This window comes from Corella eumyota, chromosome 2, assembly GCF_963082875.1.
Source record: "Corella eumyota chromosome 2, kaCorEumy4.1, whole genome shotgun sequence".
NCBI classification, from domain to species: domain Eukaryota; kingdom Metazoa; phylum Chordata; class Ascidiacea; order Phlebobranchia; family Corellidae; genus Corella; species Corella eumyota.
In genome coordinates, this window is record NC_137491.1 from 1,935,185 (window position 1) to 1,951,990 (window position 16,806).

Genomic DNA, 16,806 nt, shown 5'->3' on the forward strand with positions numbered 1-16,806 from the left:
AATAATTATTTTATTAGTTATTTTTTAATTCATTTTAGAGAGCACAAGTTTTACTTTATTTTTACTTTTGATTTTGCATGTTTTTAGCAATTAAATCATTATTTTTTATAGATTTTAATGTTTTCTTTTAAAGCCTATAACACTATTTTATTTAAAAAGGATTCTAATATTTAAAAACTTTAAATCCATTTCCAAACTTCTACAAGAAATAATTCGGTAAAATTTATTGCGTTTTATAAATTACAACAATTGAAAAATAATAAATTAGGTCGGTCATAAAACTGTCACCACTTGAACAATAAAATTGATTGAATTCGCGAAACGATTACTTTTACATTCGATAAATTATTGGAAAGTTTTTTGTTTTTTTTCCTCGATGTGGGAAAGTCGAATGCGCGACTTAAACATAGAGTAACATCAGTAACTCCGACCCAGTCTCGAGTTGCCTGTGGCAGTTTGGGACATTATAGATTATAATTGCCCGATAATTATGCTGCTGATTAAGTGCTGGCTCAGCAGTAGCAAGTGTTGTTACCACTACACCACGCTGCCAGTATTAATTGGAAAACGTTTCTTAACTATGTGGAATGTTAAAGTTGAACTCTTGATTGTAAATTTACTTTAAATAAAAAACTAAGTTAAAATTGTGTTTTTTCGCGGATTGATCGTTATTCTGTCATACGACGTCATTTGGTATGACGTCAATTGCTCATGATTGTGAGGTCATTGCTGCTCTATTGTTATTAATAAACTAATAAGATTTTTTCCACTACGAAAAATGAAATGTGACGTTATTTAGCCTCTGTGAAGTAATAAAACCCTTGGTGACGTAGAGTGAAAATAAGTGTGACGTCAGTATGGGTCTATGACGTCATAACTACATATTATCATCCTGGTTGTTATCGTCGTTGTGATCCTCTTCCGCTCCCCCGTCGTTATTGATGAGCTCATTGTATTCCTCCATGATGTCATTTGTCGTCATCATATCGTAATCGAGATCCACATTCTCCCGCTCCTCCTCCGAGTCCAGCACCATCCCGATCGGATCCCGGCTGTTGTTGCTCGGCTTACTCTGGCACCGGTTGTGGATAGGAGGATTGTGGATCGCGAATTTCCTGTAGTCCGCTTGTCGACGGATACATTTCTTCCGCCAATTATCAAATCCGACTCTGCTGGTATCACTCGATGTGTTTTCGCCTAAAAACTGACGGTGGTATTCTATCGCATCTAGCTCGTCGGGGTGTAGGTACCCCTTCTTTTTTTCGCGGGGAAACGGACTCGGATTCCGGCAGAGAATTTTCCCGTTCTCGTCCTGGTATATCACAGGTTTTGTTTCTTTGCTAATTCGACTGAGCGCCGATTTTGCTGATCTAATTTTCGCGTATTTTGCACAATATGCGTATATAAGATACAGCAACTCGGCAACATTAAGCACCACGCATATACAACCATAAACAAACATAAACCATAAGAAAATGGTCTTTTCCATTGGTCTGGAAACGAAACAGTCGACTACATTAGGACAGGGCCATCTGTTGCACTTAAACAATTCAGGGACGTCGAACCCGAATAGCATAACTTGAAAGACTACAAATGCAACCTCCATGGCTAATCTTATAAACACATTAGCTATATACCAACGAAAATGCTGCGCAAATGATGGGATCTGTGCTTTTACTCGCATCTCGCTGATGAGACGCCGTTTTTGTTGTCGAATTGTTTCTTCCATTTGGATTTTTTCTTCTAGTTTTTGTTTTTCATCGTTTGGTTCTAGGTTGCCAACTAGTGAAGTTTTAGAAGCGTGGGTATAAGCTTTCTGTGGCGAATCAATTAAACCTAAATGGCAAATATCGTTAAAGATCGTTCCGAAAACGATTTGACAAATTATTAAATGTTTAAAAACGATATTTTACAAACATTTAGGTCGTATTTTTTTATAAATTAAAAAAATATTTTTTAAGAAAAGGATTAAAGCAGAAGGGTGGTTAATTGAAAAAATATACCAAACTACAAAATACAACGCGAGACTGGGTTGGGGTAACTGATGTTACTCTATGTTTGAGTTGCGCATTTGATTTTTCTACATCGAGGATAAAGATATATACAAAAAATTTATATTGTCGATAAAATGGCGCTTTTGTCAAATGTTTTTCGGTTATGTGGTTTTCGGTAATTTAACGGTATTCCATTTGGTTATTGTTATGCTTATGATACATTAGTTCTTAACCTACATTTACTGCTTAAAAAAATCGAATTAAGAACAATTTTAAAAATTTAATGAAATATAACTTAACCTGGATACTCAGGTGGCGCTGTTGGCATTTGTCTTCCGTATTGGTCATACGTCACTTCATGGTTCATTGCGTCATGACCTTGGTTCTGATAGATGACGTCATGATTTGGCGACAAGTTATTGTGCGATTGAGGGAGTTCTCCGTTTGCATTAAGAATACGATTCTGCAATTTAAAAAAAATTTAAATTACTAACGCAAAAAAATGCATTGTGGTGGTTAAAACACTTCGCTTTACTACATAAGGTTCTGAGTTTAATTCTTAATGCTTTTATGCTGTAGCGTTATTGAGTAAGGCGCTATAAACGGTATTAACTCCTGCTGAGCCAAAACTAAATCAGCAGTTTAATTATCACGCAATTATAATTTATATCATAAACTGTCAAAGTCAACTTGAGACTGGGCCAGGGTAACAAATGTTACTTTATGTTTAGGTCGTAAAGTCGACCTTCCCACATCAAAAAAAATAATAATTATGATAACTCAAGCGGTTTTATTGGTGGTTATTTTTTACCTTTCTAACTTCCTCGTCCGAGCTTGGCATCCAAACGATCAAATCAGTCAAAGGTCGATTGTTATTAGTGCCCTCTACCGGCTGCGTGACTGTATTTTCTTGCGGATTGGTGGCGCTGTTTTCTGGCTGATTTTGCGTCGTCGGTTCGCGCCAAACGAACGGTCCAGCTTCGGTATGGTTGTTGTTATAATTACGATTCAAAGCGTTTGTCCTCGCTGTTTTTTGCTCAAAAGTGCCCACACCGCTGCTACTACTCTCACTCCTTCCTATAGATCGACTTTTTTTATTCTTTCTACGGTTATTACTAATTCTTGACTCAGTTTCATCTTGTTGAGTGTACGGTAGTCTTATTAAGGTTGTTTGTGGCAAAACAGGACCATATTGTAGTGAATTTTGGTCTAAATCGCCAAGATTACTTTGACTTCTTTTTGGTTTGCGACTGCTCCGGCGCGACCGATCACCATTCGGGTTCTTACCGGGCCCGCTACCGTCATAAATTCCTTCATTTTTAAGCCCGCTACCTTGTTGTGGGTTAGGGTCCGAAAGCAGGCGTTGTTTTCTAAAAAAAAAATTGCTTAATTAGTAAAAATAAATAGTTGTCCGGTAGTGTGGCGAACCGGTCATGGCGTCGGACCACTAGGAGCCGAAAGGTTTCTAGTTCGAGCCGCACCAACGTCACACCATTCGCTCTTGGGCCCGGCGTTTAACGACAGCTTAAACACTTCATAACAGCACACCCTTCCCCAATAAAAAATTTAAAACCTATCATCTTAAGGTGATATGAAAAAAAATATATCTTTTATGATTAATAAACCGACAAAATATTAATATGTTATACATTAGTTAACTCCTTATAACATGTACGGTAAATTGCGTGTTTGGACAAAAGATCTTGGGTTCGATTCCCACAGCCTTCTTGTCGTATTTAATTAGGTACGCTTTAAATATTTTTCAACTAAGGCCAAAATACAAGTAGTTTGGTTAGAGTATTGATCGGATAATTATATCTTAAACTGTTACTTATAGAAAAAACACAAAATAAAATTATAATAAGCAAAATTTCTGTAAAATTTAAAAAAATTCTGTATTTTGTGCTTTAGATATAAATTTGTACTTGGAAAATATTTTAATTTATTTCTCTTTATGCAACATATGTTACAGTCTTTGTCCCATTGATTTGATTCTATAATCCCTCTATTATTTATGCATTGACGTAACAGGGGATTAATAAATCCCTATTATACGTCATAGTATCTTGATTATTTAATACGATGTCTATATACATAATATTGTGAATTTTTTAGCTAAAATTAAAAAAAAATTTGATTATAAAAAAAAAAAATTTAGAATGACATTGGAAAATTTTTAATTTTTTACCCGGCCGCGTCCTTTTCTTGTCCGTCGTCGTCGAAATCAAATGACCGGCCTTTCCGAGCCGAAAGTTTTTTAACTTTAGCTTGATGGGCTGAATAAACCACAAACATAACAGAAGGGGTCGCCACAAATAATATCTGGAAACTCCAAAATCTAATAAAAAAAAAAATAAAAAAATCTAATAATAAATAAAAATCCTATTATAAGTTATTACATATAATAAAATTAAGTTAAAAATTTTAAAATAAACAAAAAAATTAAATTAATTTTGAGTAAATATTAAAATACCTCAAAATTTTATAAAAAAAAATTTAGACATAATTTGTGTTTTTGTTTTCTTTTTTTAGTCTAAATATCTTTATTGAGGTTACATTTTAAAAAGCAGTACGAAAAATATAAAATATAAAAAACAGATTTTAAAAGTTTTAATAACTTTTTTTCTTTTACTAAACCTAATTTTTTCCAAAAAAAATCAAAGTTTAAAAGTAGTTAGATTGTAAATATTTTTACCTAAGATGTGAAATTGGGGAGAAACTGTTGAAACAAACATTAGTGCAGCCAGGCTGTAGGGTGTTACATTTAAACTCACTCTGTTCATCATTATAAACTCTATCACCTAAAATTTAAATATAAGATTTAGAGTAAGGCCAGAAGCGTGGTGTAGTGGGGTCCTAGTCGATCCCCACTGCGTCCATGCTGTTGAGCTCTTATGTTGGGCACTTTAATTGATTTGAACTTTTGCTAAGCCAAAAAAAATCCGCAGCTTAATTATGGGGAAATTATAATCTATAATATCTCAAACTGGCAAAGTCAACTTGAGACAGGGTCAAGGTAACAAATATTACTTTATGTTTATATTGTGAAGTCAACCTTCCTATATCAAGGTTAAATAAATACAAAATTATATTTAAATTTTGTAAAAAAATTAGAATAAAAAAGCAATTTAAACTGAATAGGATTTATTGCCCAAAAAATAAAATAAAAGATTTTTAATTATTTTGTCATTAATTATTTGATTTAAATTAAAAACCAAATCTTTATTACATTTTGAAATATGTGTCAAAAGGGCTACGACATTAAAAAAATGTACCAAATATGTACCTAAAGGTCTAGTAATAATATGAGACAGATATAGTTTAAAAAAAGTTTTTATTTACCTACTGAAGCTACAATCACCATACGACAAACAATTAAAAAAGTTATCCAAAATTTTCCAATCAAAGTTGAATGTTGGTTTGCTTTTTCTATCCAGCGTTCGAGAAAATGCCAACTCATTTTAAGTAATTTTTAATCAATTTTAAAAACTTATTATCAGTTGTTAATATCTATTTGGCATTTTTAAATTGAGGCTAAAAAACAACACTTTTTTGTATAATTGTACGAGATGAAAATTAACTTGTAACGGCAGCGTGGTGAAGAACACTTGCTACACCACACATAGGATCGTGGGTTCAATCCCCAATGCTCTCATGCTGTAGCTCATTTGGGTAAGGTGCTATAAACGGTATGAACTCCTGCTGGGCCATCACTTAATCAGCAGCATAATTATCGGGCAATTATAATCTATAATATCCCAAACTGCCACAGCCAACTCGAGACTGGGTCGGATTAACTGATGTTACTCTATGTTAAGTCGCGCAATTGACTTTCCCACATCGAGGATAAAGATGTATACAAAAAAAAACTTAATTATTGCATTTCTTTATAGTTTTTTTTGTTTAAATTTGGCAAGGTAAAATAACAATCTAAAATCTTAAACTTTTTTTTTTTAAATTTTTTATTGCTAAAATATTTTTCTTAAAAGTAAAACATTATAAAAGTCTGCAAATATTTTATTCTAAAAACTTAAAAATCTTTAAAGCATTGGCAAAAATTTTTTTAAATTTCCAAATATTTGTTAACAGTTAGACCTACTAAAATAATCAAATTCTTAATAAAAGTTATTTTTACTAGGGCTACTAAATAATATCAAGTTTCTGAACGTCCAGGAATAAATATATAATCTTCAAATTCAGTCTAAATATTTTTTTTTTATTTTTTTTTAAATTTATTTTATGGTCGTCAGTCCGTATTTAAAATGCTTATACAAAAATAGGATGACTTAAACTCTTTCACTACAGCGCACGTATTCAAACCTGTAAAAAGCATTAAAATCGGTGCCTACCGTCGGCAGAGAGTTAATTCTATGTTTTGATTAAAATTGGAAGGACTTAAAATCAATTTCAGAATGCCTTGGTTTGATTTACAATATAGTTAAAACATTGCCTGAACTTGACTGCACTTATGTTTAATTAAACCATTATCTTTACTCTAATATTCATCTTAAAAGGTCTAATAATAAAGTACTACTACCACTACTACTACTAATTATTTAAATAACCTGAAACGAATGTTTAAAAATATTTCTAAATTTTATTAATTAGGTATTTTTGTTAATTTTTAATTTTAAATTACTGTAATAATAAATTATTCTCTAAAATTTACGATTTGATATATATATAGACTAAACGCTACACTTTTATTTAAACTAGAAGCCTACAAACATAAATATTTAAAATAATAATACATTTATTTCTTTGTTACTTATCACATATTTAAAATTAATTTTTTCTGATACAAAATGCTAGAGATATTTATAATAAACGACAAGCCTATAAACCATAAAGAAAATGAAGTTACGTCAATACGTTGGCGCTATAGCCTCAAAATATTCATCTAATAAATTTTTAATGAATTTAGGGTGACGCTCTTATGTTTGACTGTCTTTATTTTAATAAATAAGCATAAGAAAGCAAATTATGTACATAACCTTATGTTTTCTTATAAAATTATGTATTCATATCATTTTTAGAATCTTTATTAAAACTAGCCTAATCTTTTATTGTTGCGTTTTCATAAAGCATTTTTTATTCTATAAATTATGTTTTTTTTCCCTGCCTAATCTAATTACTAAATTGACTTACTTATAAAATCTAAAAAAATCAGCTTTTTTACAAAATTTATAAGCTAAATATCCTTATTAATATATTTAAAAAAATACTAATAACCAATATATAAAAAAATTTAAAACACACAATTAGTTAAACTTATTTAACTCAATTAAGTAGTTAAAATTCCTTTTAAAAAAATGTTTTTTTTGCATATTGGTATCTCATAATGTTCAAGTTATTAGCATATGTTTTTTAATTGCATTTTTATGCACCAATGCATATATGATATATAATCAAACTTGTCAAAATTATTGATTATTAACAACGGTTTTAATATATTATAGAAGTATTAAAAATTCAGTTTGTAATAATGAATGTTTATTTTATTTTAAACTTAGTTTTTTAGTTGGTTTTTGAGTATGTTTTAGATCAAATTAAAGAAGAACTTTTAAAATCTAGTCGTAGAATATTGTTTAAAATCTTGGAGTGCCTTAGAAAAAATTAATAAAAGATCACATGACCAAACAGCAATTTATATTTAAAACACCAAACAGTTAAAAATTGAGATAACGTCTGTATAAGTTCCTAAATTTAAAAAAAATACAAAATGTTAATTTAAAATTAATTCATTTTCGACCTAAATCTTTAGCATAATTGTTAAACTTTAAAATCTAACTGAAAATAATTGTGACCCGTATCATGTTACGTACGTTCTACGTTTTATTTTATTTTCAAGTGTCAAAACGACATTGTTTGAATGAATAATTGATTATTTTCATTTTCTTTCTTTGTTTAATAATTCATTTAAATACACAATATTTTGGAAATTCTTTAATTAACAAGTGTTACTATATGCCAAAACGTAAATACAAACATTTTTTAATTTTCCAAACCGTTTTTCTCTTTTTAAATCATAAGTATAAATAATACTTTATGTCAACAATTAAAATAACATTTTTTGACTTTTAGTACACTTATATCTTAACAAAAGGCTGAACTATAGGCACCTTTAAAACTAACATAAAGTTAATATTAACTTGATCTGATAAGGTACCTTGAAGTAGCACTTAATAACTACTTATCAATTTGTAAGGCAAATTTATTGTCGTTGTTATATTGACTTTAATGATTAGACAATATGAAAACTTCATAGTAACCACTACAGTTAGCGTCTTTGTTTTTATATATACATTAAAATTTAAGCGTAACGGCAATTCTTTTTACGGTTATATTTATTAAAGGTCGTGTAATTCGATAATTAATATCATTTAAAATAAAAACCGCTTATAGATTAAACTTTTAAAATTTTTATTCTTATTCGAAAATGCACTGTTTCTATTTTTAGGTGTAAATAATAGTAATTAGCCAATTTTTTAGTTGTTTTTGAAAAATACTATTTAATTTTAAAATATTCGGAAAAATTATTTAGTATAAGTTAATTAAAAATTCCATTAATGTAAATAATATACAATCTAGTTGATTTTTAACTTAGTTATATTACCATTGGACCATCTTAAAATTGTAATCAAAATTCAATCGATTTTTACTAATTTTATACCCCGATAATTTATCCTATGTATTTATTTTAAAAAACTTCGCTAGTGATAATTAAGATTAATGCTCTATCTCTTAAGCCTAATAAGTATATTAAATCAATAGCTATATACCCTTAACTACTAATTGCTCTTCAATTCAATCTTTTTTATAAAGCTGTAACATTTTAGTAATTTTTTTTAATTAAAAGTTTAAAAACATGTTATTAAAAATAAAATTAACATTTTTATTTTTTAGACAATTTTTAAAATTCAATTTAAAATATTTTAGAATTTAAAACTTAATTCTTTTACAAGTTAAACTATTTTTATTTTTAATAACTCAATTCGTCAAACGAACAAATTTAGAAATTTTATAAAATATTTATAATATCAATAGGTTTTCTATTTTATGTAATATCATTACATTAACAAGACAAGATTTAACACATTCAAAAATCAATACATCTTTTTCTAAAACATTTATTCTATAAATAATTAAATAGGTTGTACGGACCGCATAAATGGGTTTTAATATTGTTACATTTTAAAATTTATTATAAGACCAAATGTCAATTTAATTAACCTAAAAAATTCGATTTTTTTGTTTTTTTTCGCTGATCTTTTAAACTCTGCTTTACTTTACTTAAAATACTGTTCTAAATTAGTTTTTTTTTACTTTTTTGTCAGTTATTGACGTAATGTCTAGTTAAATGCTATCTAAGAACGTTTTTAAATTTGTTACTACTTTTTAAACTTATTTAAAAAAAAAATAAAATATTAAACGAAAATTTTTCATACTTAAAAATAATTTTTCTTCAGAATAAGTTCCCACAAAAATTTTTTGATCACTTCAAAAATTCATTGTTAAAAAATAATTGAAATTGTGACCTCATAATACCACGGACAATGAATTATCGAAATTAATGGCATTATACGTAGCTTGGTATTAGTTACACTCCGGTAAATATTAATAAAGAAATATAAATATGACGTCACAATTCGTTGCTATACGTACAGACCTGCCTTTCTACCGTTATTTATTATAACAGAATTTTAACAGATAAATTTTTAACACTTAACCTATAAGGGTTTGGTTTAAAAAAACATTTTTTTGGCTTTTTAAAAATATAAAAACGTACATTTTAATTTTACTAAATGATTATACGTTGCTTTATAGGATTCTATATACAGATCAATTCAAAAAAATTAGTCAAAACGTTACTTTACATTTTAGGTTCTATTTACTGGCAGCGTGGCGTAGTGGTAAGAACACTTGCTACACCATATGAGGTCGTGGGTTCAATCCCCACTGCTCTTATGCTATAGCGACCTTGGGTAAGTCGCTATAAACGATATGAAATTCTGCTAAGCCATTAACTAAATGGTAGTTTTATTATTAAGCAATTACAATCTATAATATCCCAAACTGCTAAAGTCAACTCGAAACTGGGCCGGAGTAACTAATGTTACTCTATGTTTAGGTCGCGCATTCGACCTTTCCACATCAAGGATAAAAATGTACAAAAAAATTTACTTATTAACTAAAAAAAAACTACTTATTAACTAAAAAAAAACTTATTAACTAAAAAAAAACTTATTAACTAAAAAAAAATCAAAGATATTTTAATTTAAATTGTACTCTCTGTGCTATTATTATTTCTTTAAGCCATATACACTAAAATTAAAATTCGAATTTTGATAATATAAAGTAAAAAAATTGTTTAAAAATATTTATTTAATGCTTTTTTTACTATTCTAAACAACTATCGTTTTTTTTTTAATTTGTCTAACTTTTTAAACTCAATTCTAACATTTATGTAACAAAGTTATGACAATAAGATAACTGTATGTCTGTGTTTCGTCATAAACCATCTATTCTGTCGGTCAATAACTGTTCGAGCTGATACGAAATGTCTAACTAAAAAAATAATATAAGTTTAAATAAAAGTAAATTTTAAAATTGTTTTAAGGACGTTAAAGTTGCTTAAAAACCGTAATTATTAGGTAAATAAATATGTATTTAGCCCTATTTTTAGTTGAATTTATTTTCTAATTTATATATAAGTAAGGCAAGATCTTACCTTAACCGAATAAAAGCTTTAAAATTTAGAAATTAATTTACTTTAAAAAAACTACAACTCAAGCAGAATACTACAACTCCAGCAGAATATAACATAAAAAATGCAAAAATCTTAATTCTAAATTGAAACCAGCTAACATTAAACGAAATTTGCGACTACATTAATCAGATGACATTTTAAGAACCTTTACTAAGTCTTACTTCAATTAATTTGTGACGTCACAACCCTGGGGACTTCGTAATTACGGGTCACGTGACTTAATGACGGTTTACAGTTAATCTATATGGAACTCGGTGGACTATTAATGTCATAAATGGAATACCTGCTGCCTATAATATATTCCGAGTTTTTAAAAACCGTTTTTTTTTAATTTTTTTTTATTCTGACAAATTTAACTGAAATTTGATTAAAAAAATTATTTTAATTCAACGCGGCTTAATGCCTATATACACTGTCGTCATATTAACTATACTGTTACGTCATACAAGTATAACGTAATAAACAACCTATTTAGTAAACAACAAGATTTCTATTTAATATTTTTTGTGTATATTTTTGTTACTTTTATTGATGCGCAAAAAATAAATAAAAAAGTTTGACATTATTAATTGTTTTTTATTTCGTAAAAAAATTAGGTTTAATTGGTCATTTGTTTATAAAAATAGGGGGGTTATTTTTTATTTGTTTAAATTTTTATTTAATATTAACATTATTTACATTTATAAAAATTAAAAAAAATTTAAATACGTAAGGCTTTGTTTTTAAACTACTTTTTTTAATTTTAAGTATATTATTTTAATAAGGCCGCTTAAAAAATCAAAAACCTATTTTTTTTTTCTAATTACAGGACCAGGTTAATTATGACGTCACAAATTCTTTGAACTCAGATTTACACGCGCTTCTAAATAGAAAAAATTTCAATGGAAAGTTTGGAAAACGTATTAGCTCATTTCCTTATGCTTTATATTTAACAAAATGCGTTAACAACTTAACATTCAGTTTATTTTCGATATTAGTTCGATACTATGAACAACTTTTTTGATTTTCGAGTTTTGATATTACTAGTTTTTTCTTCTACAAAAGTTTTTAGTGAAAATAAAAATAATAATACTTATCACTACGATATAAGGTTAGTAAGAGATTACATTTATTTTAATAATAATTAGGTTATTAAACTTAGAATATTGTATAAAATCTGGTGACTATATATTTGTGATATTGGTTTTAAGTTTAAGTAGTTTTTATATCACTTTTTTTTAATTTTAATTAATTTTTAAATTAAATTTTTTATTTTTTAAACAAATTAAAAAAAAAAAAAAAAAACTGTTTAGCGAATACTCCTACTCTGATTACATTACCACTGAGGTCATACCTGCCGACGATGACGTCATGGCTGACGAAGATGACGTCATGATAAACTTCATGCGTGACAATATGGTGACGTATGGTGAGGATTTAATAAATGGTTGCATCGACGAGGATTCGGTGAATATTATAATCGACAAGGAAATCAAAGTAAACACTTTTTTAAAGTAAACACTTTTTTTTTTTTATATATTTTGTAATTATTTATCTTCAATGTGGGTAAGTCGACTTTGCGACTTTACAATAGAGTAACATCAATTACCCTGACCCAATCTCGAGTTGCTTTTGAGAGTTTGGGATATTAATAATTAAAATTTTCTGAAAATTATAACTGCTGATTGAGCGTTGACTTAGCAGATTTTCGAAGGGTGCTAAAACATAAGAGCAGTGGGAATCGAACCAAGAACCTCAAGCAGCGAAGTGTAGCCAATTGTTCTGACCACTACGCTGTTGTTTTTTATTTAATTTTTAAGATAATCTTTGTGCATGTTATTTTCTATTTTTGTAGAAAAAGTTTTGTTTAAGGTGGTGTAGTAGTTAAAAAACTTGGCTCCACTACATAAGGTCCTGGATTTAATCTCTATTGCTTTCAAACTGTAACACCATTAAGTAAGGCTACTATAAACAGTACAAACTTTTGCCAAACCTTATCCAATAGGTGGGTTAGTTATTAAACAATTTTTATCTATATTATTTTAAACTGCTAAGGGTAACTCAAGACTGGGCTGTAATAACTATTGTTACTCTATGTTTGGGTCATAAAGTGGACCTTTCTTCATCAATAAAGAAAACAAAACAACAATGTTTTATTGTATTAATTTTATTTATTTTCACAGGCACTGAAAAAGTATGTAAAGCGCCTATTTCTTATATCCATCGGCCTTGCAATTTTCTCAATCATTTTGGTTGGATTTATATTTTTATACGTTTGTGTAAGGTCAAAAGCGTCTAGTAGTCGAAAAATGTTAAAATTCAGACGCACTACTTTAAAAGAAACTAGTTCGTTTAATTCAAACGAAAATACGGAAGTAATTGAAACTAAACAAATTTCACCAACTGTGTACAGCGAACAAGCTAACCATACTTACTCGGTTCAAGTTTAAATATTATGTTTTTTATCCTAAAAAACTTATTTTTGCTTAAAAATTAAGTAAGCTTTGATATCTTCATAAATTTTTTAACTTGTCTTGTGTTTCAATTTTGTTATAAATAATTTGTTTTGTTAACGTAATTTTTACTGTATATATGTTTTAAATTAATGAAATTTAAATGCAACCGGTTAAAATATATTATTCACGCAACTAAAAATAAGATATTATGAGGATAAATTTAATTTTAACCACGTCTGTTTTGGGTCTAATATTTACAATAACAAACAACACAACTTCTTGTTAAGTAAAATAATTTTGTGATTGAAATTTCAATAATTCGATAAAATGCAAATGAAAAATGAATGGTTTCAAAAATTAAGTATAGATTTATTAAATTGGATCTCTATTAGTTTCGCATGCCCTACATAAACAGGGTGTGTAACCAAAATGCGGCACATGTAATTAAACAAAAAGGTTGCATAAATTAAACCCTTACCCTAACCCTCACATATTTAGTTTACCCATTAACACATCTGACTCGTAAAGCGGACTAAGTTATACTTATTAAAACATATTTCAACTAATTTTTAAGCTAGTTGAACAATTGTCATCATTAGGTTATAACGCCTTGTTAAATTCGGGCGTGCGAAACTAATAGAGATCCATTAAATCTTTAGTAAAACTTACAGTTTTAACAAATCAAATGATATATAATAAAGCATATATCATTGAAGAAATCTGCATCGTAAAAAACGTAACGCTTCAAAATTTCTATAGTTTTCTTTCTATCTAATTAGTGTTTATAATCATCAATTAACAGATTTAACACTCTAACTACTAACTGTATTTTATTAAGGTAGGTTTATGCTGAAGATCTTTTTTGTTAAGAAAAATAGAGTTTTTAAGAAGGACATTTGAAAAATTATTTTCTAATTTTTAAAATATTTTTTAGTTTTTATTTTTTTTCAATTTTTTTGTAAAAATTTGATAAATTTTTAACAAAATGTCAAATGGTGAAGGAGATGTAAATGAAAATGAAAGAATTTCTCACTGGATTTTAAACAAACTGAAAAGTTACGAAAATGTGATTTTACATTTTCAACGACTTTTGGTCTGGGAGAAACCTCTACATTCAAGCATTTTTATGATAATACTTCATATAATATTCCTTTATGTTACAATCCGAAGCCAACATTTTATCGGTTATTTTTCGTCATTTATGTTATTTTTGGTATGGATCGATTTATGGAAACATAAAATTTGGCCGGAAATTCGAGCTATTCCGCCAGATTCTTTAGCAGAGTGGGGAGAATTGAACCCAATGCTTCTAAGTCTGCCAGAGATGTGTGACAAACTGGCAGAATATTATATCAAGACTCGTTATCAGGTTGAACATATTCTTGAAATAAAACGACTTTTTCCAGGAAAATTTTGCATTGTTTTTTGTGCGGCTTGCTTAATTATAATGGGAATCGGTCGAAAACTACCGGGTGCTGTTTTAGTTTATGTTGCACTTATGAGTGCCGTGTTATGGCCTCTAATTAGCATTAATAATGTGCCAAGGACAATATATATGAAACTGGAACCATTTATACTTCAATTTCAACACACCATTAGGCAACGACCGAACAAAATCTTAGAAATTGCGACGAAAGTTGTAGTTGAAAATCAAAGGTCAGCTCCTTCCTTAAACCCCGATGAAGATATTTCTGAATTTATCCCAGAATTAGATGATGAAAGAGCGACCATTTTGGCCCAAGCTACGGTGGACAGCAATGAAAACTCAGAAAATGAAGGCGGAAGCAAAGTTAACTCTGATATTTCAGGGCGAAGTACTCCAAGTTTTTCAGTACAAAATGAGACTTACTTAACTGCTCTGCCAGATAAATTTCCAAATCTACAAGAAGACCAGGAGGGCGATGATTTCGGAATACCAACATACTTACAAAGTGCCTCTAATCAATTACCAGTCAACATACAACAGCAGGTATTATCTACTATAGGACAAGAAGCAATGTCAAGTGCATTAAGTGGTGCAATGCAGAATACTTTTTCATCGTTTATGCAAACTGTCAATCCGAACTTGGTGACCCAAAATAGTTTGTCTTCAACAAGCTCTGGGACGCCAACTAGTGACTTTGAAATCTTAGATTACGAGTCTGATGAAACGACAGCTAAAAAACTTGTTTAATTAGATTAGAAATATATTTAGCCAGTTAACCAATAATTAGTTTTATTCTTTACTGATAAATTCTTTAAACAATATTTTTGCATTATTGAAATGGTAAAAAGTGCATTATTGAAATGGTGAAAAGTGTGATGTAAAATTTTAAAGTATATACGAATTAGGTATTTGATTATGTTGTTAGTTAATAGTTTCATTTTATTTTTTGGTAAAGAATTACACAAGAAATCTGTTCTTGAAATTTTAACAAATAATCCATTTTTTTTACTTAAAATTTCTTTTTTTTTCTAATTAAATTTGGTAACCAGCATGTTAAAAGATTGTTTTTTTAAATTGTTTTCAAATGCTAAATGCTTTTCTGTTAAATTTTTCAACTTTATCATTAACAAGAAAAGACCCCAATTTCATTTCTTAAATTTTAATTTTTTGTTGTTTGTTAACATTATGCCAGTGGTAAAAATGCTGGTGCCGCTTTAATTGTACAGTTTTTTATTTTAAGTAAACACATAAAAAAGGGTTATTATATGTGAATATTGTATTTCGAATAAAACTAGTTTTTGTCAATTAAATACGGACTTAGATAACTTTTTTGCAGGTATTGGCATTTACAATCCTTTCTTTTTACACAAACAGTTCAAATCTTCTATAGGTTGTACTTTTACTAAATAAGTTCAAATTTAAACTCTTATACATTTTTATGACATTATTTCAATTTTTTTGCACTTTATATTTTTTCGAAGCATTTTATGTTTTTATTTAATGTGTTTGATAACAATTTATAAATTTTATGTTTGCATATATTTGAATCACAAAAAAGAACCTGAATTTTCAATTAAATGATATCTAAAAAAAAAATTTTAAATTAAAACCCAAAAAATCAAAAAATGTAGATTTAATATATTATTTTTTGCCATGTCAACATTTGCATGTTAATATAATTGTTTCTTTATTTTGTAAATATTTCTTCTTGCATTTCAAACAGTAAATTTAATATTTATTTAAGTATATACATCTCATAAACAAATAAATGTGGGGGCTAAATTAAAGATGCTTTATTTTTTTAATAAAGATGGTATTAAAATATTTGGGTAATAGGGGCCTTCTAGAAAAAGAAATTTATTTTTATATATTTATTTATCCCAGATGTGAAAAGGTCGACTTCACGAGTTAACATAGAGTAACATCCGTTATCCCAACCTATTCTCAAGTTACCTTTAGCAGTTCGGGATATTTTAGATTATAATTTTTCAAAATTTAAAAGTTGCTGATGAAGTGCTAGCTTAGCAGAAGTTCATATCGTTTATAACGCCTTACTTAAAAACGCTACAACATGAGAGCAAAATGTTAATATTTAACAAATTTTATTTTTCCAAATTTGAAAATCATGTCACTTTTACGGTTCTTTAAAAATGTTAGGATTGAAATTAACAAGAAATAACG

The 16,806-nt window shown here is 28.3% G+C and overlaps 3 protein-coding genes across 4 annotated transcripts; 2 read left to right on the forward strand and 1 right to left on the reverse strand.

The window, feature by feature from the left end:
- Window positions 1-273: 273 nt before the first annotated feature.
- LOC145741229 (uncharacterized) lies at window positions 274-5,476 on the reverse strand. Its single transcript, XM_082558779.1, has 6 exons — window positions 5,337-5,476; window positions 4,690-4,795; window positions 4,183-4,332; window positions 2,806-3,364; window positions 2,295-2,457; window positions 274-1,836 (listed from the first exon to the last, which is right to left on the reverse strand). Exons 1-6 carry the CDS (start codon window positions 5,452-5,454, stop codon window positions 878-880), a joined length of 2,055 nt encoding a protein of 684 aa, XP_082414905.1. The 5' UTR covers window positions 5,455-5,476; the 3' UTR covers window positions 274-877.
- Window positions 5,477-11,742: 6,266 nt separating this feature from the next.
- On the forward strand, window positions 11,743-13,391 carry LOC145743532 (uncharacterized). 2 transcript variants are annotated; one of them, XM_082561519.1, is made up of 3 exons: window positions 11,743-11,854; window positions 12,057-12,257; window positions 12,927-13,391. In XM_082561519.1, exons 1-3 carry the CDS (start codon window positions 11,751-11,753, stop codon window positions 12,931-12,933), a joined length of 312 nt encoding a protein of 103 aa, XP_082417645.1. In that variant the 5' UTR covers window positions 11,743-11,750; the 3' UTR covers window positions 12,934-13,391. The 2 variants fall into 2 exon arrangements, with proteins under 2 accessions (XP_082417645.1, XP_082417642.1); XM_082561516.1 differs by having other exon boundaries at window positions 12,057-12,240.
- Window positions 13,392-14,138: 747 nt separating this feature from the next.
- LOC145742835 (reticulophagy regulator 3-like) lies at window positions 14,139-16,256 on the forward strand. Its single transcript, XM_082560658.1, has one exon. It carries the CDS (start codon window positions 14,185-14,187, stop codon window positions 15,370-15,372), a length of 1,188 nt encoding a protein of 395 aa, XP_082416784.1. The 5' UTR covers window positions 14,139-14,184; the 3' UTR covers window positions 15,373-16,256.
- Window positions 16,257-16,806: the final 550 nt, after the last annotated feature.

Coding starts and splice junctions, on each gene's coding strand:
- LOC145741229 (XM_082558779.1), bottom strand. CDS start 5,454: ATGAGTTGGCATTTTCTCGAACGCTGGATAGAAAAAGCAAACCAACAT. Junction 3,365..4,182: donor CAAGAAAAGGACGCGGCCGG/GTAAAAAATTAA, acceptor TTTTTTTTTTAG/AAAACAACGCCTGCTTTCGG. Junction 1,837..2,294: donor AGCGCCACCTGAGTATCCAG/GTTAAGTTATAT, acceptor TTTGCCATTTAG/GTTTAATTGATTCGCCACAG.
- LOC145743532 (XM_082561516.1), top strand. CDS start 11,751: ATGAACAACTTTTTTGATTTTCGAGTTTTGATATTACTAGTTTTTTCT. Junction 11,855..12,056: donor ACTTATCACTACGATATAAG/GTTAGTAAGAGA, acceptor AAAACTGTTTAG/CGAATACTCCTACTCTGATT. Junction 12,241..12,926: donor TAATCGACAAGGAAATCAAA/GTAAACACTTTT, acceptor TTATTTTCACAG/GCACTGAAAAAGTATGTAAA.
- LOC145742835 (XM_082560658.1), top strand. CDS start 14,185: ATGTCAAATGGTGAAGGAGATGTAAATGAAAATGAAAGAATTTCTCAC.